A 27300-nucleotide genomic window follows, 5' to 3' on the forward strand; every position below is an offset into this window, starting at 1 on the left:
GTTATCCAGAGGCAGTTTACCTTGACTTGGGTGCATCCCAATCATCAGAGAGGCTAATCCTTGAAGTAGACTGCCTCCTGAGACAGTTCCATGTTCACCGGAACCGGGGTTTCCATGTTTCCGATGCTTAAAAGGGCCTTCAATTATCAGGAGAGAGTTGGACCATATAGGCTCTGCAATCTTTCTAATCTAGAACTTCTGAGTCCAGTCAGAAGTTGCTCTTTGCACCAATTTTGGTTTTGGTTTATTTTTATTACAGCATGTTTCCTTGTAGCCCCCAGGCTTAGGTGTAGCCCCCAAAACACCATTTGATTCAATGAGTCATTGTCCTGCTGCTGCAGGTGAAGTGTCCCCATTTCTGGGGCTCAGTGTTTAGCCAGAGCATGGCTGTTGAAGAGCTGTTGCCCTCTTGTGGAAGTGAAGAATATAACTGGTCAAAAGTAATGAAGATGGACTTGAGGTTCTTGTCAGCTCCTACAACCCCGTCTCACCTCCCCTCAAAAAGCTTAACTTTTGGTGTAAGCCCTGAAATTCCTAACTCTAGCCCTTCAGGGCCACTCCTGCTGAGGATACAAAGCTCTGTGAGTGATTAGTCACTGAAAGAGATTTCTCATTATTTCTAAACACAGAGTCACCTCCTCAACTGTTGCAGGGCTTCATATAGAGGATGAAGACACCACACAGTTCGCTTAAGCACTAGGTAGGGGTTCAGCCCCAACTTGGTAAAAGGATGTGGAATAAATTGGTAGTAAGTCACATAACTTTCATTTTTAAAACCTAACACACAATGCTTTGTTGACCTCAGACATTTGAAAATAAAACAGCTTAGTGAGGTATTTATTAGTCTGAAAACATCTTTTTACTTCCATGAAATCTCGCAAAGTGAAATGACAATCAAATAAAAGCAATAAATGTTTAATTTAGAGTCATCTAGTTAGCCTGGCCTTTGAAAATACTTTTTCTCTTCCCAGAAGTCGACTGAAATATTTCCTTTTTTAAATTACATAATCACAAGGGTCCATGTTAAAGTCTCATTTTTAACTGGTCCTTTAATTAGGTCTTATCACTGGCACAAAAAGGTACATTAAGGGGCACCTGACTGGCTCAGTCAGAAAAGCATACGACTCTTGATGTTGAGGTGGCGAGTTCAAGCCCGTGTTGGGTGTGATTATTTAATTAAACTTAAAAAAAGGTACATTAATGTTTCCACTAAAAAGTAAGTAACAAGAGTTGTACTAAGTCAATGTTTCCTAAGTATTATGTAAGAATACTCAGTCAAATCTGCCTCAGTAAGAGTTTGTTAATAAAAGTGGTCTACAACGAGTGCCTATCAGGGACCGGGCACTGGCCATAGTCCTTTTAACAACCCTAAAAGGAACACAGAGTCAAAATTTTTAAAGACTAAACAAGGTCCCATGAATACTGGCAGAACCAGAATTAGAACACAGGTCTACCTAGTTCTTGCATGATTGGGTCCCTTCCTCCTCTATTATCTCCTAACAACTGCTTTGAAGAAGGGAGAGAAATGGAAGCCTCCATGATGCCACACCTTTGTCCTTAACCACCATGTTTTCTTTATATTCTGGATGTCTATTTAAGGTATTATTTGAAGCAAGTTTTGGCATGCTTCAATATGTGTTTCATTTTCTATTTATCATCCTCTTTCATCCATTGCAGATAGGTTCTAGAGGTCTTGAAAAATGTTTTAACAATGCTGTAAAACACTTGTAGTAACTCTCAAGCTTGAATCAAAACACAGTATGTTGGAAGATATATTACTGTGGAAAGAGCTTGGAAGGTAGAAAGGTCAGCCTGAAGACAGAAGGATATAAAACATGGGCCATATCCCTATAACACAGGAGGCTGGTGCACAACACTAGTTATGATGTTCAAAACTAAATCAGAGAGGTGATTATATATTATATATCCACTTGTTATTATTGTTTTTCTGATTAGAAGATACAGAGTCACTCTAGGTAACTTCCATTTAATTTAACATTTATTTTCATTTTATATCCAGATGTCACATTTTCTACATTAAAATATAATCATGCTGACTCCCCCCCACCCCTACACCCTCAGAGAAAAAAGAACTTTACACAACTTGAAAGATGGAATGCACAGAGAAGTTGCTATTGCACCCAAGTAACAAAGAACACAAAGAGACTAAACAGTAGACATGGCAAAAGTGCATAGAAGACAGCTCAGGGCTCACAATAGGAAGGAGCGAGAATTAAAAGGCGAAAGCTTTTAAATGCTATCACTTGTATCACAAGATTAACCTGAAAAGGCAGAGATGGGTCAGAAAACAGGACCAAATAGGGGGTCTTCCAAAGGCTGCTGTCAACAGAGTTTAAAATATCCATACACAGAAAAGCTTTCTCTTCCCCACCTTGCCCTCAGCGTCTGGTAAACACTTTAGAAACTTAAGCCACTGTCAGCATGTCAGAATGTAGAATGAATATGGGTTTTTCCTTCTTCTTTTATTATACCCCAACTCTTTCCAAGCAACAGTTCTATTAGTTATTTTAATTATGATTCCTCTGCAGGGAAACCCAGTAAGGATCATTAAGACAAGGCATCTCACTACTATCAGAGTGATGCCAGCTGTGCAAAAGCTGCAGGATTCTGTGTCACTCAGAGGGAGGGAGAACAGTAAAACACAGGATTCCCAACTCATATGGACTAAAGAGAAAAGGGAAACTCCTTTTCTAATCTAGTCATTAAGTAGGAAAAAGCAGGTGGAAAGTTAAACCATCTGCTTAGAGCAGCAGCACATACCTACAAGCACAGCAACAATCCAAAAACAAATGCTCAGGGAAAAGGCTCTTGGCTCTTCAGACAGGAGGCTTCTTTTAGACCTGATCCTGGCCCTAACTTGGAGATCAAAGCGTTATAATTTCAGACAGTGATACTCTTGAGGGGGCTGAGAGATAAGGTAGAGGAGACCCAAATAATGAAGACATTATTAGGCAACTAACTGTACCACTATGTACAAACACACATCAGTAAGAAAAATTCACCTCCATCCCTGAAGCTACTTTAAAAAGAGCACTGATGACCTGGGTTTTCTCAACAGGGGATATTTTAAAGTCTGTTAGAAGTTTAAAACATTGCAACACTGGCACAGCATGTTACTATTCTTTGTTTTTAATTACAGGGTAACAAGGCAAACTCCAACACAGAGATGGGGGATTAGGGAGTGCAAAAGGAATAAAGAAAACAGAACACTATTTCACAAGTGTATCGAGCCAGCGATAAAGTAGCAGCTAATGCTTTGCAGAATCTCGAGGATAAAATTCACTCAGGGTGCTCTGAGGGATTCTCTTCAGCATTTCTTTGGGGAAGATTCGGAGCAGTTGCCAGCCAATGTCCAAAGTCTCATAGACAGTGCGGTTTTCATAAGGTCCTTAGAAAAAAATGAGATTGAATGAGTAACGGTAAACTACTTACCACTTATCAGTGTTATTCATTATTTATGGCACAGTAGGGCTGTGAGCATCGAGTATAAACAAACAAACAAACAAAAAAAAAACAGAAACAAAGCAGTTAGGTCTCCTAAGACTGAAAGCAACCGAATGTGTAAATGAGGATACAGTTAAGTACCATCAGGAATCAGAGAAAAGGGAGAGAGGCCTGCAGGTCAGAGAGGGCAGTCTGGTGTGTGGGGGGACAACTTTTTGGATAACTGGGTAGGATCCTAAATACCTGGAGCAATGGAAACTAGACCCAGTATTCTGTCCAGAGATTACAAGAAAGGCACTTTTCTAGAAACAGAGGATGAATTTGAGGGAGGGTTGTACACACTGAGAAACCCTAAATGTCAACTAAATACCCTGAATAGGTCAGTCATTTTCAAAGTTGTTACTAATTATTTTTAATAGCAGAATCACTCTTATCCTCAAATAAATTTCATTTCTTGCCTGAAGAATCAGAGTGGCTGAAATTCTGGGTTCTTTTCTCTACTAAAAGAACTTCATTTTAATCTTTTTAAGGTACTATGATTCTGCATTAAAAAATTATCCACATTTTTTTGGGTTTAATGTTAATAAAAAATGCATCACATACATAGAAGAGTGCACAGGTCCTAAGTGTATAGCGTGATGCATTATTCCAAAGAAAACACATTTGTTGTAAGTACCACTGAGGTCAAATATAGAGTATTAGCAGCATTAGCAGGTGGCAAAGGAGAGACCAATCAAAACAGCTTGAAAACCCTACATGTGCTATTTGATGAAAACCATTATAGAGCCTTTTTTACTAGAGGGACAATCAATAAAATTAGTAATAAATTTATTCTAGCAATGAGACGTAGAGAGTCAGGAAAAGTGATGAAAAAGCTGGCACTGATGACTAGGATGATGGGAAACGGGTATGGACTAGGCCTTAAGATGCAAAGTGTGGCCAGAGATCAGTAGCGTCCACATTACCCAAGAAGTTGTCCAGATACAGAATCTCTAGCTCCATCTAGAACTACTGAATCAGAATGTCTAATTTAGCAAGATCCCAGTTGATTCAAAAGTGTATTAAAATTTGAGAAACATTGGACTAATGTACTGTAATGGAAATGAAACCAGAATAGGATATCTTATTTATTGTTTATTTCCATTTATTTTGAAAGAACATGCACAAGCAGGGGAGGGGCAGAGAGAAAGGGAGAGAGAGAGAACTCCAAGCAGGCTCCGTGCTTAGGATATTTTAAATAAGAACACCACAAATTAATAAATATTTGGTCACTGGAGAATAAATGAATAAAAGTGAAGAATAATGTCCAATTACTGAGCTTGGGCTCAGTAGGACAATGCTCATGCAAGAGATAGATAAACTGAAAAGAGAACTGCTAGGCAGGTGTTCAGCAAAAAAACAAAAACCCCAAAAAACTCTGGGTTCTGACCATGCTAAGCCTGAGGAGATGGCAGCATAAACAAAAGTATCCTAGTTGGTGATGTGGGATTAGAGCTTTAGAAAGAGGATGAGGATCCTACATAGCAATTTAGTCAACAGCATAAGAAAAAAGTTAAATCTAGAGGGAAAAAAAAGCTCAGAAAAAACAGGAAGCTAAGCCTCTGAGAAGGAAGAGGAAGATAAGATATCAGAAAAGGAGATGAAAATAAGTGAATCAGAAAAGCCCCAAACCCCCAAAGCAAGAGGAGATCATTGCAGAGGGGTTAAGAGGAAGGAGAACCAGCAGTGGAGGCAGCAGAGCAGAAAGCCAGGTGAAAGAGAAGGAAAAATTCAGATGGGAGCTGAATGGATAATGGAGTTGAAGGCAAAGGGGAAGGAGCTTGAGGGCTAAGTGCAAAAAGACATGATAGACAATTGGAAGAACCTCTTGTCTACTCAGAAGGAAAATCATGTAGAGACCAATGTAAATTGTCCAGACTGGGAAAGAAGTCTTCAAAACTATATATGAGGTTTTTATATTTGTGAGAAAACAGTCATCTTACCCTGAGCAATAAAGTTCCTCTCAAACTTCTGCAGAAATTCCAAGTAAAGAAGATCATCTGAGGTAAGGGCTTCTTCTCCAACTACGGCTTTCATGGCTTGTACATCCTTACCAATAGCATAACATGCATACTAAAGAGAAGAAATGCTTATATGAATAGGGATAAGATTTTATAAATGTTAACAGTAATCTGGGCTATATATTTAGGAGTATTTCTATACCTATCTTCATGTAAGAGACCACAGAAGGAATTTCACATTATTTACAAACATAATTCACATAAAGTTCATATGAAAGTATAAGAAAAATATTATTATAGTCTCACTGAGAAAGGAGTCTTCTGGCATGCAGTCCATAGGCACTACTAATATTCTCTAAAACATACACTTCCTCAACATTCAATGAGCTTACATTTTAATAGCATGTGAAGTCAGAACTCATACCACAAAGAAATCCATCTCAAAGTTCAGAAAAACTATTTGCGGTATGAAGTTTGCTTTTTTTTTTTAAAGTTCACTTATTTATTTTGAGAGAGAAAGTGTGATCAGAGGAAAGGAAGAGAGAGAGAAGTCCAAGCAGGATCCATGCTGTCAGCACAGAGCCCAATGTGGGGCCCGAACCCACAAACCATGAGATCATGACCTGAGCCAAAATCAAGAATCAGATGCTCAACTGGCTGAGTCACCCAGGTGCTCCTAGGCTTACCATTTCTACTTTAAGGTCAAAAGTATTTTTCTTTATGGTGCCTGGTGTACAATCTCATACAACTACAAAAACCAAGGACTTCACAGAATATACAAAGCTGTATCCCTTAGTGTTCTGGTGATTGCTTAAGATCTTAAGTAAGAAATTACAGTATCATTCAGGAATACTCTGGGGGAAAAAAAAAAGACTTGGTTCTAATGAATGATTATATATTCTACACATGCAACCTTTATTAAAGTTCTACTTGGATTGGGAGATAAGTACAGTGATATGGGAGAAAGACAAGAGGCGTAAGACAGCAAATGGACTAAGAAAGGTATTCATTTCTTTAAACCCCATCCTTAAGATGACATACATACCAGCTGGTTAGATACATCAGCATGATCCTTTCTGGTCATACCTTCTCCAATAGCAGACTTCATTAACCGTGATAAAGAGGGCAGCACATTAATAGGCGGGTAAATCTTGCACAGAACATGAGGAAAAAAAGTACATTTAAATACAAAATTCAAGATTTACTGGTAGTAAAGAAGCATTTTGAAACTCATTATTATCCCTTAAATTATATAAAACTGCATTATTTGTTTCCTAGTTAAGTTCTAATATCTTTTCCTAGCAAGAAAAGGAAGTGAGACTTTACGGCATAGTATTTCTTTTGAGAATCAAACTCAAAATGAAACCTACAAAAAAAAGTACAAGAGCATATTGAAAAACTAGAATTTTCAACATCTGCCTACAGTATCAAATCTAAATAGCCTTCTGAGCTCTATGTGATTCATATAATCACATATGAAATAAAAAGATTAACTAACAGTAAGTAATTCCACCCAAAAGCTGGTATTAGAAGCCATATCTATTACAAAACCATCAATCTTTTTTTGATTATTCAGCCATTAAAAAAAAATCTTGCCATTTACAACATGGATGGGCCTTGAAGGCATTATGCTAAGTGAAATAAGTCAGGCAGAAAAAGATAAATACTTTTATGTTCTCACTTATATGTGGAACCTAAAAAATCCAAACCCAAAAAACTGTGAGCTTACAGATATAGAAAGGAGACTGGTGGCTGCCTGAGATGGGCGCTGGGTGAAGGGAGTCAAAAGGTACAAATTTCCAGTTATAAAACAAGTAAGTCATAAAGATGTAATCCAGAGCGTGGTGACTACAGTGTGTATAATACTGCATTGCATATTTGAAAGTAGCCAGGTGGGTGGATTTGAAAGTTCTCATCATAAAGAAAAAGTGTTTTGTAACTATATGTATTGATGGATGGTAACTGGATTTACTGTCATCACCCTGCAATACATGTAAGTATCAAGTCATTACTTGGCACACCTAAAACTAATAAAATGTACTGTCACTGATACTGCAATAAAAAATAGAAAAATATATTTTTTTGTATTAATAATAAGACTGGTAGATTATACTATTATGGAATAGAATACCCAAGAAAGTTCTTTGAGAACTCTGACTCCATTTTAAGAAAAGTGGAAACTTCATTCTTAGTATTGGCATTCTTGTCCACAATAGGACTTAAGTATAGAAAAATGACAATTTTATAGCTGTATTATAAACAATTCAAGTTGACATTTTCTGACAAAATAATTCCTAAAAGCAAAGTCAAAGTCACTAAAGAGAAACTGAAGAATAGATTTGTAAGATTGACAGCACTGCTCAAATGTCAAATACCTGTCTATTGTGCAGCTGTCTGTCCACATAGATCTGTCCCTCTGTAATATATCCAGTCAAGTCAGGGATGGGGTGAGTGATATCTACCAGAGGAAAACATCTGACATTAAAGTGTCCATATCATATGAACAAACCCACAAGAAGTGAGAGTACATTACCTATAGCATTACATAAAATGGTGCTCTTTAGAATAATTTTCTGTGATAGAAAAGTTCTATATCTGTGCTGTCCAATATGGTAGTCACCAGCCTAATGTGGCTACTGAGCACTTGAACTGTGGCTAATGTAAGCAAAAAACTTGATTTCAAATTTTACCTAATTTTAATTAACTTTAGAGTTTAAGCAGCCAAATGTAGCTAGAGGTTACCATATTGGTTGGCGTTATTTAGAGTTGCAGCACAGTTAGACATGTATTGGGCATTTAAGGTCAATTAGCTGCATTCAGAAAAAAGTACCATGTCTCCTAGTTATTTCTCTCCAAAATATAAATAAAATTCCATTTTAAACACAAAGTTCCCTGGCAGAGGTTTACCAATTTAATATATACTGAGAGAACATGCTTCGTTCATAAGCTATTTCAAGTGGATATGCACCATTTCAACACAGAAAGTATAGGAATGTTAGACAAGCAAACCACCACTATGCAGGCAGCACCAATAAAGTTCCACAAAGCAAGACGTTTTTAAGTTGGTTAAATGCATAAAGTAATTTTGTAGGTACTTTCTTGGAACAAGTATTTTCATGTGAGAGGCAGTATAGTGTGAATTATAAATTCAGACTGTCTAGGTTCTAAAGCTATCACTTCTTAACTTTAATAGGTTACTTTACCTCCCTGTGCCTCAGAGTAGAACATTTACCTCAAAACTGCTATGAGGATCAAATGAGGTAATACTTATAAAACACTGAAAACAGTGCTTACAGTGAGTTATTACTGATTCTGAAAATATTTTGTAAAAGTGCTTTTTAAGCATGGAGGTAAGGACAAAAAGGCAGTAACAGAAGAGGACTACTGAATGGTTTCACTCCCGAGCATACACTCACACAGGCATTGCACTGTGTACTTTCACAAAATAAGAGTCCTTTTTTTAATATTTAAATTCTAGTTAGTTAACATATAGTGTGGTATTGGTTTCAGGAGTAGAATTTAGTGATTTATCACTTACATATAACACCCAGTGTTCATCCCAACAAGTGCCCTCTTTAATGTCCATCACCCATCTACTCTGTCCCCTCACCCACCTCCCTTCCATTAAGAGTCTCCTATGGTTTGCCTCCCCCTCTAAAACAGAGTCATTTTTAAGCAGCCTTTGGTGATCACTCTGTCTCTAAAGTCTTGTGGCATTTCTTATTTGTGCTCTTCATTTGGCACTTAAGCTACCTTACTAGTACACATACATAAAAAATATCCAACTAGGTCAAGTAACTTACATTAAAGAGAGACTGAATTAAAAACACAAAAGGAATTCCTTATATCTAGATCTGTGTCCCCAATAATAGCAGTCACCCAGTAGTAATTTAATAAATGAAAATTGAAAATTTTAATTATAAAGAAAATTGTTTTTCTTCTTCCACAAAAGGATGATTATTATAGGCAGTTATCAAATGAAAAATTTTATTTAGAAACAAATCACTAAACTCTTGAAGGATAAACTCTCAAAAGGATTTCAACTCCAAAACAAATGAACACAGGGGAAAAAGGCTAACCAAGAAACAAACTCTTAACTATAGAAAACAAACTGATGGTTATGGGAGGGGAGGTGGGGAGTGGGGGGAAATGGGTAAATTCTACACCTGAAAGTAATATTGCACTGTATGTTAACTAGCTGGAATTTAAATAAAAACTTTTTTTTTTGGGGGGGGGGGCAGAATTTCAACTCAAAAAGGTAAATGTTCTTCTGTCTTAGAATCAAGTTCTTACAGTGATTAGGTGTGCTATAATTCAAAGACCAAAAGCTTACCATCATTAGGCATGGTGAGAATAGGGATTTGAGTAATGGAGCCATTTCTACCTTCCACTCGACCAGCACGTTCATATATTGTGGCTAAATCGGTGTACATGTAACCTGGGAAACCTCTTCGACCAGGAACTTCTTCCCTGGCTGCTGAAACCTGACAGTAAGTCAAGAAGGAGAATATCACATACCAGAATATGAAAAGTAAGCTTAGTTAGAACATGTTTTCTTAAACATGCCCAATTACAATGTGGGAAGTATCCTCTCTTAATTTTAAATAGTCTCTAGAAGATGACTTAAAAACCTAGCAACACAAGTTCAGATTATTCTGTAACAAATATGTTGGGGGGGGGGGGGGGCAGAAGTTTTTCTTTTTTCTTGCTACAATCATATCACCATAATGCAAATCTTCAAATATGTTGCTAGAAAAAATCTATAAATCAATCTATAAATTCTATAAATCAAAGGAAGTTATTTTAAAACTAAGAGAACATTCTTAGTTCACAAGATTTATTTCATGCCACGGATCTTGCCATATTTATGTAAGCTAACTAATGCTGAAAAGGTCAAAAGGAAAGGAAATACATACCAGGGATCATTTGATGCAGCTTACATATTTAATTTAATCCTCACAACAATCCTGTGAGGAAGGTAATGCTGTTAACTCCAGCTTACAGTTGGAATCAAGGGTTGGCTAAATAATTTCCCAAGATAACAGAGCCAGGAGTCCATTCATTACACAAAATAAGAATAGTTATAGTCTTTCTCTTAGAGACATGCACACTACAATATAGGCATATATATTAACCTACAACCACCAAGAATTCTAAAGTATTAAGCCCAACTTTTAGGTGTTACTTTGGCACCTCCAAAAGAGTGTGCTACAGTAGTGGTACTCAAAGCATGGTCTGCAGACCAGCTTTTATCAATGTGTAATGAGATAACACAGAAAGTAGAATAAGTATTTAAAAAACTGATGGCAATCTGACATCTGTTGAATCTAGTAAAAGTAAAATTCCAGGCTTGTAAGTTTATACCTTCTTTAAAATTTGCTAATAACTCATTTTAACTGTGCTTTAAAAAAGTACTGGTCTGTGATGGGTGGAAAAAAAAACTCCTATGCTGAAAAAGCACTGCAATAGAATGAGATATGGTGATGGATCATAGGGAGTTTTAAGAAGCTGGGTATTTATACAGCATGTCTCTTCAGAAGTCCTTTTTCCCTTTTTACATGTTTAAAAGAGTAACTTACTCAAAATTTCAGTAACTTGTATTAGAACAAACACCCCAAACTTCTGGGTGGTAACTACGAAAATCTTAACATTGTTCCTAAAAAAACACTGAGTTTTCTGAAGGAAAAAGTTCTAAAGAGGGTGCTATCAGAGTATGCTGTTTTATTTAAATACTAACATTATTAAGAATGAAATTCTGAAAAGGGTTAAAAATTGACAATCTGGACAAAGAACATCCTAGGAGAATAACTGAATAAACAACTTGCATCATTTGCTCTCTTTTAGAATCAAGTCTTAAATGCATGGAGCTGGTTACAGTACGATAACTAGGCTAATAATTTAAATCTTATCCTATAATAATTTCAACTAGGTTAACAAAAAAAAAAAGTTGTGTTTTCCTTTCCAATTAAGGTATTTTACTAATATGTGAGTGATGAAGCTTAAAAAAAATGATTAAAGAAAAATAAAAACTTGTAAAGAGACAAGATAACTCTGAAAAATAATCCATTTTTAGAAAAAAGTTACCTCTCGAAGTGCTTCAGCATAAGAACTCATATCTGTTAGGATAACCAATACATGTTTTTCACATTGATAGGCCAGAAATTCAGCTGTGGTTAGAGCCAAGCGAGGAGTGATAATTCGCTCAATACTGAAATGGAACATTAAGTCCTTTGTTACTCAAATTAAAAGGCCAAAGACTAAACAACATGATTCTGGAAATAACAGTACAGTTTCCCTTCAAAGTTTTAAATAGATTGCAGAGGATAAAGCAATTATTACTTTAAAAGTTCTAAAGTAAGCAGTTATTTTATATATTTTTATAGTAAGAATTACTTAATGCTACAAAGTTAGATTATTTTAGAAACGGGCGCCTAATTTCTCAGAACTACATTGTTCTTAAAACAGAGAGAAACAGGGAGGGAAGAAATAGGCAAGGGCTAGGTTTCTCAAGTAAGAGGAAAAGATCACTTACTAGGTACTAGGTAATTTATATGTATTATCTCACTTAAAATGCACAACAGTATGAGACAAGTATTATTTGTCACATTTTATGAGAGAGACAACTGAACTTCAGAGCCAAGGTGATTAGCCCAAAGCCAATTAGCCAGCAAGAAGAGCTGAATTTAATTAAACACAGCTCTGCCATTCCTATCCCCATGTTGCTTTCACTGTAACGTTTTACTTCCCTTGGCTTAGTAACATTTTTGATCTAAAGCCTGAATGAGCAGAAAGAAATAGCTCTATTTACTTACGTTGGGTCATTAGCCAAGTTCAAAAAGAGGCAGACATTGTCCATTGAGCCATTTTCTTCAAAGTCAGATTTGAAGAACCGTGCAGTTTCCATGTTTACCTAAATAACAATGACTTCATCAGTGCAGGGAGAAGAAAAATTCTCAATATTTATTTCTGATGAAGGCTAAGCTATGGATCTACACTGTTCCTTCTTTTAAAGTTTCAAGTACTCCCCAAAATTTCACAAAAGCCAACAGAGTAAAAACAGCCTGCTTTGGGTATAGAGAAAATTATTCTTAAATTTTGCAGTCAAGTGCTAAATTTTAATCCTGAGTTTACCCCAAAATGCCAAATTGCAACTTCTCTACCTAGAAATAAATCCAACAATGTATGTGTTGTTTCTGCACTGTTTTAATAACATAAACAATTAATTTTATATGTCATATTAAAACAAAAAAATTATACTTACACCCATAGCAGCAAATACAATTGCAAAATTTTCCTCACTGTAGTCCACTACATCTTTGGATTTCTTTACCAAACCAGCCTGGCGACAGATTTGAGCTGCAATCTGATGACAAGTATAAACGAACTGAGTTGAAATCTAAAATTTTTACAACAAAATCGTTTTTATCCTAAACTTTTTGAAATTGGAATTATAAATGAAACAATGTTCTAAAGGACTTTACCCAAAAAAGTTTTTGTACTTTTTGCAAAGATTTGTAAGAGTAAGCAAGATAAACCTCATGCATGAAAAACACAATACTGTTGAAATGGGCAATGGGTACAAGTGAGTATTGCTGAAAACCCTTTATTTGGTTTCCTACTAACAGTGAAGCATTTGGAAATTCTCCCTTGTGATGAAGTGCCTGGGTAGCTCAGTTGGTTGAGTGTTCAGTTCGGGTCATGATCTCATAGTTTGTAGGATCGAGCCCCGCATTGGGCTCTGCACTGACAGTGTGGATAGATCCTGTTTGCAATTCTCTTTCTTCCCCTCTGCTGTTCCCCCCACTCGCAATAACAAGCTCTCAAAATAAATAAAACATTAAAAAAAAAAATCTCCCTTGTTAAATTTCACACAAAACAGATCCTAGTTCTCACCTCATTGTGTGGTAAGCCAGCAGCAGAGAAGATTGGAATTTTCTGCCCCCTAGCAATACTGTTCATGCCATCTATGGCTGAAATGCCAGTTTGAATCATCTCCTCTGGGTAGATTCGACACTGAGGATTGATAGGCTGGCCTAAAGTAGTTCCAAAAGATAACATTTAATACATTAAGACTATAGCCATATAAATAATTTCTTTCTACTCTTAAAGAATCAGTTATTTTTAAAAATCTGAAATTGTTTAAGTAACTTTTCCATTAAGTAACATTTCCAGTCTTTTGTAGACACAAAATATATGGTAGCAGAACTCAAGTTCCTAAAACAAAATAAATAAGAGAGAAATCCTAATTTCAAAATCCTTTACATTTCAAAGCTATTTATATTTCAGATATACCCTAGTGATATTTTATAATATCTTAAAATATTTTATATAAAATTTTAAGATTTCTAGAAAAAAATTAAATAATACAATTAATATGTATCACATTGTCTACTTAAAATATCAAAAAAAATCACTCTCTGACAAAGATATTATAAAATAGAGGCTATTTTCTTCAAAACACAGAAATCCATTTATTGCTCCTACCCATGATGTCAAGGAAGTCTTCAGCCAGTACAACAGGACCTCTATCGATAGGTTTTCCTGATCCATTGAATACCCTACCTGTAAAACAGTAACAAGACAGTACAGAGTGGACTGTGACTCAAACAGTCATAATTTTTAAGAAAGACTCCATGGAAATATGTTTAAAAGAAAACAGATCTCTGCTCACAACGCATAACATCCATTTACCAAGCATATCCTCGGACACTGGTGTTCGGAGAATATCCCCAGTAAACTCACAAGATGTTTTTTTGGCATCTATACCTGAAGTCCCTTCAAATACCTATTGAGAAAGAAAAAGTAATCAGAAGAGTAAAAGGGATTTAGATCATAAGTACTTAAATATTATTTTTGTCTGTTAAACAGCCTATATAAAGTAAAATACATCAATGCATAGTATTTTCATAATAAACAGAGAAATGTCCCTGGTGATGAACCAAACTGCCAACCTCTAAACCAAGGATTGTGCCTCTAGGCCAACTCCATCAAGCTAAGAATGTTGTTTACATTTTTAAAGTGTTTAAAAACAAAAAAAAGGAAAAGAAAGGAAGAGTAAGAATATGCATCACAGACCTTAGGTGGCCCCACAAAGCCTAAAAATTTACTATGTAGTCCTTTACAAAAATTTTGCTGATCCTTGCTCTATAGTACTTTTTAGAGGAACATGTTATTTGAGAAAACTGGCATTTCTCATAATTGGTAACATTAAAAACTAGGTATTATACAAGACAATGAAATAAACAAACTCAGATCTTGTTTTGGTTTCATCCCATAAGCTATAAATTCTGTCTTTTCATCTTTCTCTTTCCATGTGATTATCTGCTTTGTTTTATTTAAAAAAAAAAAAAAAAGCCATTTATCAGTGGAGCTATTGGGCTAGAACGAATATAGATGCTGACATTTGGCAAGACAACAAGAAAAAATTTTTTCTACCAATAGCCAGTAATCAAGATATACTTACTCAATAATTGCTAGAAAAGACAAGACGTGTCCTTTAATGTTTTTGTTCAACTGGCCAGGTTTTGAAAATGATGCTTACCTGAACCACTGCTTTGGAACCACTAACTTCTAGAACTTGCCCACTTCTCTTCGTGCCATCCGGTAATGTCAAGTGGACAATCTCAGCGTATCTGGGAAACTGTATAAGAAAAAATAAAAGATCAATAACCAACTTTTAAAAGCTCCCCAAATTCCTCTGTATGCTCTATCTCCATCATAGCATGTATGCATGTAAAATCTCCCCCAAAGGTATATACTGAGAGTTTATAACATCGTCAGGTAGTTTACATTCTTTAAACACTTAGCACCTGGTACATATACTGGTAAACACAGCATAAGGTACAGAGAAAGGTCTTAAATCCATAAAAACACAGCAATTAAATTTTTCTTCTCTGTGTATATGTCTTAAACTTTGAAACTAAAGAAAGGCACAAAACTTACAAATGACCACATTCCCAGTACTCAGAACTGACGTTTATTTCTGGGTTGTGTGTGTACTCACCCTTATACTTTGTGGGGAGGGGATAAAAATGCCAACTGAAAATAAGAAGATAAATGTTCCCCCTCAAACTCTCCTAACCAAGTATGTATGCCTCTTCCGTTTTTAATATTTTATTTTTTTTAAGTTAATTTTTGAGAGATAGAAAGAATGCATGCATGAGTAGGGGGCATAGAGAGAGGGAGAGAGACAATCCCAAGCAGGCTCCGCATTGTCAGCATAGAGCCACAGAGCCTGCTAAAGGACTCCAACTCATGAACTGAGATCATAACCTGAACCAAAACGAAGAGTCAGATGCTTAACCAACTGAGTCACCCAGGCACCCCCCACCACTTTTAATATTTTAAAATGCAGATTTCCCAGAAATATATTTTAGTGTTTTGTTTACATAAATGGCAACGTATTATATATATCATCCTGAAGCTTTTCTTTTTCTTCACTTGATCTTATGTTTTAGATCTGTCATGGTAATACTTACCTCTTTTATCAACACAATCTATTGCAAAGTGCATCGCTCCCTGTGTGATGTGAAGGAAAACATCTCTCCATTAAACAATGGTGCATCACTGATTTTAAAACACTCTTTTAAAAATTTTATTTATTTTAATGTTTTTATTTTTGAGAGAGAAGAGAGAGCACATGCGAGTGGGGGGACAGAGAGAGAAGGAGGCAGAGGATCTGAAGCGAGCTCTGCGCTGAGAGCAGAGCCTGATATGGGGCTTGAACTCACAACCCATGAGATTATGACCTGAGCCCAACTTAGACACTTAACTGACTGAGCCACGCAGGTACCCATAAGACACCTGGGGATGCTAACATGTGAATAAATGGGCATCCCAAAATTAATGTTAAAACAAAACAAATGTAGTTAAAATCAAATGACACCACATTTTATTCAAGGTTATTCCAAATTTACACTATTACAAATATGCTACAAGAGCATTCTTGCACGCAGCTCCTCATGCAAGTGGGTTTTCCATAAGGTATTTGGTTACCAAGTGATGGGCTAGAGGCTGTGCCCATTTTCTCTAAATTTTCATACTACTCTACAAAGGAACTGTATTTTTTTAAGATCTCCCTAGCAGTATACAAAACTATCTTTTCCCTGTATTTGTGCCAATCTTTTATTATTTGAACTTTAATTTTTGCCATTTTAATGAAGTAAAAAATAGCATCTTTTCAATATGTATTTTCCAGATTCTCCTAATATGGAACAGCTTTTCATTTCCATTGACAATTAAGACTTCATTACCTATGATTGGCTTATATCTCTTCTTCACTTTTCAAATGGATCTGTTTTTTCTTTGATTTGTAGGAGTCTTATAGGTACTGGATATTAATCCTTCTGTAAGTATGTGGTTTTACTGTTTCTTGTCTTTTAATTTTCTTTATGGTATCATATCAAAACTTTTTATGTAAGAAAATAACTTGTCTTCCTTTATGTTGGTGCCTTTTGTGTCTGGTTTAGGAAAGAAAATCATCTAATCTAAGTCGTACAAATAGTCTTCAATTTTGTCTTCTAGTAAGTTTTTCAGGTTTAGGCTAACTTTAATCCAATTGCCTTTGTTTGTGGTATCCATTTTTTTTCTCATTTTTATTCTTTTTTCACATAGAAAGCCAATTACCCCAAAAATATTTATGCAGCACAAAATGTCCCCCATTGACTTGCAATGCTGCTTTTATCATTTACCAAGTCACAATCTGCACTGTGACAAGAGTTGGTTTGAGGGAGCTTAATTTTGCTCCATTGATAACAATTGCTTATGCCTGCACCAAATTTTTATTTGTAATTTCTCTCTGATTCTGTTGCCTGAGAAGAATCAGTATCTTGCCTATTCTGAGTCTTTTCATTAATGAACATGGAATCTCCACTTATTTTAAGTCTTCCTTTTTGTCTTCCAACAAAGTTTTAAGGTTTTCTGTAAATAAGGAGTTCTGCCACATACAACACTCCTGATTTCTATAGACTGATTCTTGTATCCAGCAACTCTGTGTTACACCATTGTTTCTAGTAGTTTGCCTACTGAATGACTTGGGTTTTAGTTAATGGTATTATCAAGAAATAATGACACCTGTGCCTTTCCTCTAATACCTTTATACTCTTCTTTCTTTTAGCCACAGCACTGGTCAGGTTCCAAGTACAAAGATAGAAAATGGTGGTGACAACTAGGCATCCTCAGCTTTTTCCTGATTTAAATGGGAATGTTATTCGAGTCTCTCCTTAAGTATGTTGTTTGCTGTAGGTTATGGTAAATATCCTTTAAGAGGTTAAAACCTTTTGTTTTTGTAGAAATGAGTAATTTTATCACCTTTTCTTTATTAATTTAGAGGAGCACAAGCACTTTCTAGTTTGATCCATAAATGAGCTGAATTAAGCTAAATGACTGATATATTTCCTAACATTAAATTATCTTTGTATTAATGGGACAAACTCTACTTTGTCACAATTCTATGGATTTTTTACATACTCATTTTTGCTAATCTCCAATACATGACTATTAAAAATTTATTAAAAATTTTGGAATCCGTATTTATAAGCGAGGATAGTTGTCTTTTTTTCTTTTCCACTACTACCCTTTGTCTGGTATGGAAGCCAAAGATGTGCCAGTTTCATAAAATGAATTGAGCAGTCTCCATCTTCTTCTTTTCTGACACAATTTGCATAAAATTATCTGTTCTTTAACCTTTAAATTCTAAAAGCTACTCTAAATGTGGTGTTATAAAGCCATTTCTACAACTACATATATTTACCAGTTTTTCCTCAGCTGGAGCAAACATCAATGAAACTTTTTGATCACTCTTAAAATTACTTCCTGAAAGATATTTTCTGAAGTCCTTCTCAGGGCACCTGGGTGGCTCAGTCACTTAAGCATCTGACTCAATTTCGACTCAGGTCCTATCTCACAGTTCGTGAGATCGAATCCCAAGTCAGGCTCTATGCTGACAGTGGCGTCTGCTTGGGATTTTCTCTCTCCATCTGTCTCTGCCTCTCCTCAGCTTGTGTACGTACATGTGCTCTCTCTCAAAATAAATACACTTAAAAATAAAAATCCTTTTTGTTACCGACTCTTATAGCATCCCACACTTAGCCTTCATAGCAATACTAACTAGATATTTATATATATATGTATTATATTTGCTTCTCCACTACATGATGCTCCACGGGGGAGGGCCCATTGTTCACCATCACATCTTCTGTTCTGAGCTCAGCGCTTAACAGAATTGAAATGTGAATATTTTTAATTGTTTTCAATAACATTTATAATGAGTCAAAAATATTATCTAACATAGAAAAAAAAAGGAGAAATAAAGGATTAAAAAAAAAAAAAAAGAAAGCATCCAATCTTTTCCTCAAAAATAAAAGTGTAGGCTCCACTTCACAAAACATTAATGGGCACCTGCCTACACCCTGCACAAACTGAGTGCAATAAATTAAGGCTTTAAATCAAATTGCAGACTAGCATGAGACTGTGGCCAGAAGATGCATTTGTTATGCTTAATCTTAAGGTTAAAATTTGTAAAGGAACCTTGTCATGCATAAAAATATAATCTTAGTGATAAAGCTGAAGAGACAATGCACTTTGCCCTTTCTTTGAGGAAATGTTTTCCGATTTATTTTCTGCTTCCAGAGAGGTCACATGTCAAACATATTTCCACCATTACTTCTCCCAACAAACTAATAATTGTGTGCTTCTCCCCTAATCCACCCCAACACCAACCAATACAGAATTATTGTTCTAGAGAGTATACTACATAAATTATTTTCTTGGAAAATATTTTGATCATACAGCTCAGGTAGGAGGCTTTCCCTAGGATATTCAATTATAGTCTATATCCTATGCCTCTTTTTCTATAATAACAGTAATAGTGTTTTTAATTCTTAAGCATAGGTGTAGCTAAATAACCAATATGTAACTAAAGATCCTTACAACAGACTGAGTAAGTAAAAACTGTTCTTTAGAGTTTCAGTCACTGCTGAGATAACCTGTTCTTGTTTATCATTACTTGAAAACCAGTGTCAGGCCCTCAAAGATAAAAGTAACTTTGTTTATTCACTCAAAGACCTTAAAATTTAGTAAAGAAGACAAATACTATTAACAAATAAGTATAACACATGGCAGTCTATGACAACAGCCAAAAGATATCACATAGCTAATAATGATCTATAGGTTATAAAACACATTCATAGATTACTGTTGTTTTTCCTCAATAAACCTATGAGGTAGGATTGACACCGCTCCCCAATTTTCTCTTTCTTCTTTTTTTTTTAATTTTGCAAATGAGGAATTCTAGGCCATAAACAGAATCCACAGTAGATCCACTACTGGAATCCAATATTCTGTCTTTTGATTTTAAAACTAGTCTCCTAGATAGCACTGACATTCAGACCAAAGAATGGCTTAAAAACAGTAACACAAAATTTAAAGTGTGCTGAACAGGACTTAATGCCATGTCTTTAATTACATAAATGTTTAAATGATAATCATAGTGGTATTACCTTAACATGATCTAAGATCACTAGTGGACCATTGACTCCTGATACTGTCTTGTACGCTGGAAAGAAACACAGAAGAGTCAGCTTTAGTCAAAGAGGACAACAACCCACAATTGTCTCTGTAGTATTACCAAAAAGCTCCTCTCTCTACTGCACCTATTATAATATGGAGCAGTGAAACAGTTAAAAACTTTTCATTGAATTTGTGAAATATGCCTGTGCCTGTACAACTTTTCATAATCCATCCTCATCCAACCAAAAACATTTTGTGTTCTTACTGTAAGTCACTTTATTTTATGGACCCAGGACACAAAAACAAAGATGGCATAGAGGGGCAGAGCTCTTTCACAAGTTCCCAGTTTTATATGGAGAAGTGGGGAGAGTTAAGGGCTATAACAGACATAGACGGTTTGTGGGAGCACAGGAAAAACCTAGCAGTTCTTACTTCAAAGAGAAAAGATAATCCTTTAAATAAGAGGTGGCACTTAACAAAGTAGATAAGGAAGGGAAAGGAAGTCCTCAACAACTTTAAACACAAATGACAAAACTCACAAAGGAAATCTGAGAAAATGTAATCTGTGAGGTAAAAAGCCATAATTAAATGATGTCATAAAAATTACAGGGAAAAGAACTTTAGGAAGTGGGGAGTAGGCAATGGAAGAGGTCAAATAAGATCTTTTTTTTTTTTTCTTAGAAAAAGTAAAATGTTACTGTCAGTTTAGAGGCCTGTATTTTTCTACTGCAAATTATTCTCTAGGAATAAACTACCAGCCAATAAGGTACTACCCAAATCCTTCATTTCAGAAAGGAGCCAGCTATCCTACACCGACAAACATGTCAAATGTAACGCTATTTAGGTATAAAACAGAACACTCAGGAGACAATAATTCTAATCTCAGAATTAACTAAATTTCATAATCAGAACAGCTGAAAAAATGAAATAAATGAAGAAAACTTAATACAAGGCTTTAAATACATTTTAAGAAATTGTCATCTGAGAATTTTTCATTTGCTTCATTTCTTGTGAGGTCTTGGGATGGAGATTTTTGGCACAAATATAGACTTCCAAGAATGAGGAAACCATTTAATATAACTAGTCTGTCCACTCAAGGGGGTTAAAAACTTGAAAACAATTTCTTCAACCAGAAAGCAAGCACCCTGGGACAAATGCTGGAAGCAGGAAAGCACTATCAGGGGCATTTGTCTTTCATGCTCATAGGACATTTAAACCTGATACCAAATATTTGCTTGAATATCTGTAATTGTAATTATCTCAACAGAGGGCCCCAAATGACTTTTTTAACCTTGGATAATAAAAACCAAGTCACAAATTTAAAAAGCTAAGTTACTTGAATGGATGGTAATGTAAAACAATCCAATTCCCTTCAAATTACAGAAACAGAAAAAAAGAGGCTTTTTATGAAAATCCTCCCCACTATATGAAAATAATCTGATACTCTTAAAAATAATTCCTACTCCTAAAAAAAAATTAATTTTTCTCATTTTGAGTGAACTTGAACATTCAGTTTTTCAATGACTTTCTAAAACTGCTATGTAGAAATGCAAAGGGAGCTACATCTGAAACATGTTTTCCTAGAACACAGCTTTTAAAAATATAGGAACGGGGCACCTGGGTGGGTCAGTCGGTTGAGCGGCCTACTTCGGCTCAGGTCATGATCTCACGGTCCGTGAGTTCAAGTCCCGCGTCGGGCTCTGTGCTGACAGCTCGGAGCCTGGAGCCTGTTTCAGATTCTGTGTCTCCCTCTCTCTGACCCTCCCCCGGTCATGCTCTGTCTCTCTCTGTCTCAAAGATAAATAAATGTTAAAAAAAAAAATTTAAAAAAAAAAAATAGGAACAACACATTTTCAAAACCTTCACTTAGTCAGGGATAAGAGGAGGGTCTCAGCTGGTGGGCTGGGGGTGAGGATCTAGTTTTGAGATTTATAGGCAACTATGTTTTAACTTTATTTTTTTAATGTTTATTTGAGAGAGAGAGAGAGAGAGAGAGAGAGACAGAGAGCAAGCAAGTGAGCACACAAGCAGGGCAGGGGCAGAGAGTCGGAGACACAGAATCCAAAGCAGGCTCAGGCTCCGTGCTGTCAGCGCAGAGCCCCAACGCAAGGCTAGAACCCAACAACTGTGAGATCATGACCTGAGCCAAAGTCAGAAAGAAGCTTAACCAACTGGGCCATCCAGGTGCTCCTAGAGGCAACTGTTTTGAATAAAATGTAACCAACAAAATTCTTCAGATTCTGAAAATTCTCTCTACTTTTTCACCAAGATTGGCATCTTCTCTGAACTTTTAGCCTCCGCAACCAGATCCTTCAGAATCTCACGTTTAAATTCAAGCTCATTTCAAATTATGAAGTTTTGCCAGTCACAAGCAAAAGCCTGACCAAGAAAAAGAAACACTAGTCATTGTTTTTGCTGGAAACAATGAATCAAGTTGACTTCTGTTACAGAAAATTCTATTTCATCAAAAGCAGTCTCTAAATTTGCAACAATGTACATACTTTAAAAAGTCTATAAATAACCATTCAAATTAATTGTTTAATACCAACACCACCAATATACAGTTAATAAGTAATTGTCAGGAATTCTCACTTAATCTCCATTAACAGATCAGAGTTAACGAATATTATTCCAAGTTTTAGAAGAGAAAAAGGACTCTCAGATAAGTAGTCAAGTAACTTGACAAGGATCTGAACTTTTTTTTTTTTTTTTTTTAAAGTGTATTTAGTTTGAGAGAGGGGGAGAGAGAGAGATTAAATCCTAAGCAGGCTCTATGCTAACAGTTCAGAGCTCGAACCCAGGATCCCTGAGATCATGAGCTGACACGAAATCAAGAGTTGGATGCTTAACTGACTGAGCCACCCAGGTGCCCCAAGAATCTGAACTTATATATAGCCTGGACCCAGAGCCACTTGTTCTTTTAACTCTGTACTGCAGCTCAAATTCCAAAACTGAACTGGTTGTTTTCCGTGGTCTGGTACACTCTTGTAATTATTAGTAAGACTTAAGTAGCTATACCACTCAAAACAATTTCACAAGTCTGCAACTTTAGCTATGAAAAAGTAAGTTATTGTTGCTATTTAATGCACTGGACAATACTTCTCTTGTGTCTAAATTTTGCCACTACTGCTACACAGTCTTTCTACAATGGCATATAGCCACTGGCAGAGTGGGAGAATCTAACGGAGATGCTTACTTCTTTCCCCTCACTGGAAAGCTTAAAAAATGCAAGGAGACTACTTCAGATACAAATCAGAGCTTAAGCAACATCTTGATTTAAATTAAACTGACATATACAAACCGAACAAATAAAAGCTATAACCCAAACTAAATAAAAATATTACCAAACTTTACATTTAGAGAGTGTTTCACACTATACAGTGTGTCGTCAGAGAAGTTACCTCATTTCAGATTCACAAAATGCTGGGAGATCAGCAAGGCTGATAAAGCCACTCTACACTTAAACTAAGGCTCTGACAAATTTGTTACTAAATGTAAGAACCGGACTTAGAATTGGATTTTTGGTTTGTTTGGCTTTTTCTCCCCCTAATTCTAAGGTTGGTATTCTATGACCCTGTATTTCTGAACTTAGTCTCCTATATAATTTAATAAATATAGAGGTGACACAATTCCTAGCATTTTGACTACAAACAGGTACTATAAGACAGTTTATATATACCAACTATAGCTCTTTTCCATAATAAAACTATTTTAAAAAAATACAAGCAGAGAAAATGATACCAAACACTACTTTTTACCTCTCAACAGTGTTTACCCAGCCTTCCTCACAATTACTATTAACAGCCCAAAGCAGAGAGAAAAGTTTAGAGTAAGGCTGCCAAAGACATCAAGCTGCTCTACGAAAAGTCAAAACCTATTCACAAATTATATAAACATTTGTATTTACCAAAATAATGACCACTCTTATGAAAATTCCCAGATGAGTAAGTTGAGTCTGCAGGGGATATTCAGAACTTCTGACAACATAGATACATGTTTACATTACATGTTGAACACATTACATCTTTGATCCTTAACTATCAAGCAAGTACTATCAAGTAATATTTATGGAGTAATATTTTAAAATCAAAATTTACAAAGGTTTTAAGAAGCACTTATTTTGTCAGATGACATCCTCTTCCTCCTGCAGGATATGATATTGTTCAACACTAGTAACACCACTTAATGATTGTGAAATTTTCAGAGAAAATTAGACAGTCATTGCATAATACCAGATCCAGTGCTCTAGCCTCCACTTTATTAGCAAAACAAAAACCCTAAGCAATCATCTTCTATTATGCAAGAATAGTAGAGACCCACACCCTGACAGGTGGGTACTGAGAGGTTCTAAAAAAAGGCAAACTGATAATTCCTTTACTTGACTTTTCACTGAGGCTAACTCTGCTCTATGAAATAGGAAACATAAGGTTAGTTCTGAGGCTAACTCTGCACCATGAAATAATAAACTTAAGGTTAGCTCTGATCTAAGTAAGGTCTTAAGAACAATAGAGATTATCTAATTCAAAATGTTCAGTGTATAAAAGTTCTATATGTATTACTGAATTTTGCTCACAATTTAAAAGAAAATTAAGTTTTCTTTCCTTGTGATTAGAAATTCAACTAAAATGCTCATGATTACTTCAAGGCTGTATATCTCATTTTCCATTTCTCGTTAACAGACCCATAATTGTGATGCTGTTTTAAAACAGGATCGAATTTTTACAGTGGAACTGCCGAATTAGTTCCACTCCTTTATTCAAAAAGCACACATTAAATTACTATAATAACATATCACCTAAGGTGGTATAATCAATCTTTAGAAAAATTAAGAAGTTAATCAATATTTACTCAGAAGCAATTAAAACTGTGGGACTAGAATCAAGAATATGGCAATATAAGAAAAGGATGATATTCAAATATAGTTAACTGTTAGCCTAAATTCAGTATCATTTATGCTTTTCAGAATAACCCAGACACAGAAGGGCAACTCAAATAAGTGTCCCAACTCCCTACTCTGATTCCACCCACATTAAGAATCTCCTAAACTATTAAAACAAGGGGTTTAAATGCAGGTTATCAAACAATTACAAGACACCTTCTATGTGTCAAGCACCTTGCTACACTGAGGATACAAAAAGGATTCCTGAGGTTCAGTTTTAAGCATTATATTGTAACAATTCTGTCAGGAGGCATCTCCTCTGGAGTTCTTTAGCGCTGGCTAAGCACACAAAGAATAGTGAAAAACCATACTCATCTCTCTTAAGGATTAACAACCATGTTTTAAACAATTTTATTATTTCAGTTGATACTCTCTGAATTAACACTGAAAGAAAAATTATATGGAAACTATTGCACCCTTATAATCTTTTCCTACAAGTCACTAATGTTTACCTGCTCTACCCAGAAAAGCAAAGCATGCAAATGCAATTCATAAAATAAAATGTGTAATTGTTGGGTATAAATTTATTGTCTAAATCTATATAAGAATGCAATATCTGTCAATTTCTTGAAACATTAATTTATATAAATCTCCAACAGGCATTTTCTAATTCAGATAATTCTCAATGTAAAAAGCACATTTTAGTAAACCATGGAATCAACTGTGTTTTCCTCTTCCACTCACTGCAGTGCTGTCATATGACCTAGTGATAGATCAGGATAGGATTAGTCAGACTGGAGAGCCCTAGACTGGAACCCTTCATTTGAAATTTTTTTTAACCAAAGAGCCACCCACAAACAGGCATTCTGGCAATTAACCAGTGCAAACATTGTCTCACCACCTGGGGAAACATCAGGTGCTTCCCCAGGTTTTAAAAAGAGTCAATTTCCAGGGCTGATCCCTAATTCCTAAGGAAGCTGTGAAGACATCTGATGCTACACAACTGTACTGTTTAGTAATAAAAATAAATAAATAAATAAACATTTCTTTTGGTAGTCCACTTAAAACATGGTTTATTAAGGCAGGTTTTTTTTACAGTCACAACAACACTTAAACATGCATATGTATGATATGCTTTGCACATAGACTATATAATACGGGCAAAGCTGCTTGGCTTCCCCAGGATATCCTTGCACTCAATCGTGTTAGGTTTAACTCATCAGTAAATGAAGAGACAATGGTAGAAAAGGGCCCAGAGAAAATTAAGAAACGGAATTTTAATTCCTGCTTTGCCAATCATTTAAGCATTTAAAGTCTGGAAGTCGTGTACTTCCCAGACTGTAAGCTTCACACTGTAAAATGAGAGCGTTAGACTAGATGACCTGCAGAATACTTTTCAGCTGTAGCATTCTCTGATATCAAGGTGTCCTCCCGTGGAGCAGCCCTTCCACAAAACATCTCCCTCTGGCTGTGGGCCTGACCTCCATCAAGTAAAAGCCAGACCACGTCAGCGATGGCATTACAGAGTCTCCCTAGGCAGGAACTCCAGACTACCCCTAAAGGTCTATACCAGAGGGAGGAGAGGGTACATATCCAAATGATATGGGGCAGGGGCAGCTGAAGACTGAAGTCACAAGAAGCGGCCTTGCCTCAGAAACAGGAAGCAAGTGCCTGATTAAGCTCCAGTCTAGGGAAGTTGGAGAGGGCGGGGCAAATAGCCCGTAGCCCACCACCCCCAGGAAAAAGTTCCTGGCGGTTCTCTTGCCCTTGGCCTACCTATGTTACGAAAACGTTAGGTACACTCATATCTCCTTCTAAGAACAGACTTTTGGGTCAGGGTAGGGGCGGTGAGAGAGGAAAAAATAAATCCCCCCTCCCCCGCTAAGCAGGTGAATGAGAGCACGGGACTGGGTAAGGAGCAAAAACAAGATTCGTCTTATTCTCTGATACTCACTGAGGCGAGGCTGGGAAAGGTAGTTCCGGCTAACTGCCAGCGCTTGCTCCCGAGATCCCACCACCGGCCTGCTGGTGGGCATGGGTAGCTCGGGTGCGGCCCCGTTCACGATTCCCCGCATCGCCCGCAGCGCCATCTTGTCTCCTCCGTCCCTACTGGCCCCGCAGCTGCCCAGCGCAGGCGCACATATAGCAAGGGCGGACGGTGTGCCTGGCTCCGCCCACGCGCGCTGCGGAGCCGGGGCCTCGCCCCGGCTTCGCCCCGGCCTCGCCCCGCCCGCTAAGCCTCCTGCTTCGTAGCTCACCGCCGGCAGACTCGTGACTCCGGCTCCGTGTGGGCGGGTGTGAGTCCGCCTACCAGCGAGAGGAGCTGACCAGCGTGCTGTGAGGGAAGGCGCCGGGCCAGGGAGAGGGAAGGAGAAGCGGAAGTGGGTCCCAGAAAGAAAGGCTAGATTTAAGAGAGAGAGAAGAAATGAAGACGAAAGGGATCCACAT

The 27300-nt window shown here is 36.5% G+C and overlaps 1 protein-coding gene across 1 annotated transcript; it reads right to left on the reverse strand.

Annotated features, from left to right (window-relative positions):
* Nucleotides 1–1981: 1981 nt before the first annotated feature.
* Nucleotides 1982–27017, reverse strand: ATP6V1B2 (ATPase H+ transporting V1 subunit B2). The gene is made up of 14 exons (XM_019467055.2): nt 26807–27017; nt 19964–20019; nt 15007–15105; nt 14157–14250; nt 13950–14027; nt 13359–13498; nt 12727–12828; nt 12278–12375; nt 11550–11673; nt 9799–9949; nt 7841–7923; nt 6511–6615; nt 5448–5577; nt 1982–3409 (listed from the first exon to the last, which is right to left on the reverse strand). Exons 1-14 carry the CDS (start codon nt 26940–26942, stop codon nt 3270–3272), a joined length of 1536 nt encoding a protein of 511 aa, XP_019322600.1. The 5' UTR covers nt 26943–27017; the 3' UTR covers nt 1982–3269.
* Between the last annotated feature and the right edge of the window lie 283 nt (nt 27018–27300).

The sequence above is a fragment of the Panthera pardus genome, unplaced genomic scaffold (assembly GCF_024362965.1).
Source record: "Panthera pardus isolate Hobbes unplaced genomic scaffold, ASM2436296v1 HiC_scaffold_13, whole genome shotgun sequence".
In the NCBI taxonomy this organism is placed as follows: Eukaryota; Metazoa; Chordata; class Mammalia; order Carnivora; family Felidae; genus Panthera; species Panthera pardus.

Coding starts and splice junctions, on each gene's coding strand:
- ATP6V1B2 (XM_019467055.2), bottom strand. CDS start 26,942: ATGGCGCTGCGGGCGATGCGGGGAATCGTGAACGGGGCCGCACCCGAG. Junction 14,251..15,006: donor GTTCCAAAGCAGTGGTTCAG/GTAAGCATCATT, acceptor CTTTCTCAATAG/GTATTTGAAGGGACTTCAGG. Junction 12,829..13,358: donor CTGGCTTACCACACAATGAG/GTGAGAACTAGG, acceptor ACTTGTCATCAG/ATTGCAGCTCAAATCTGTCG.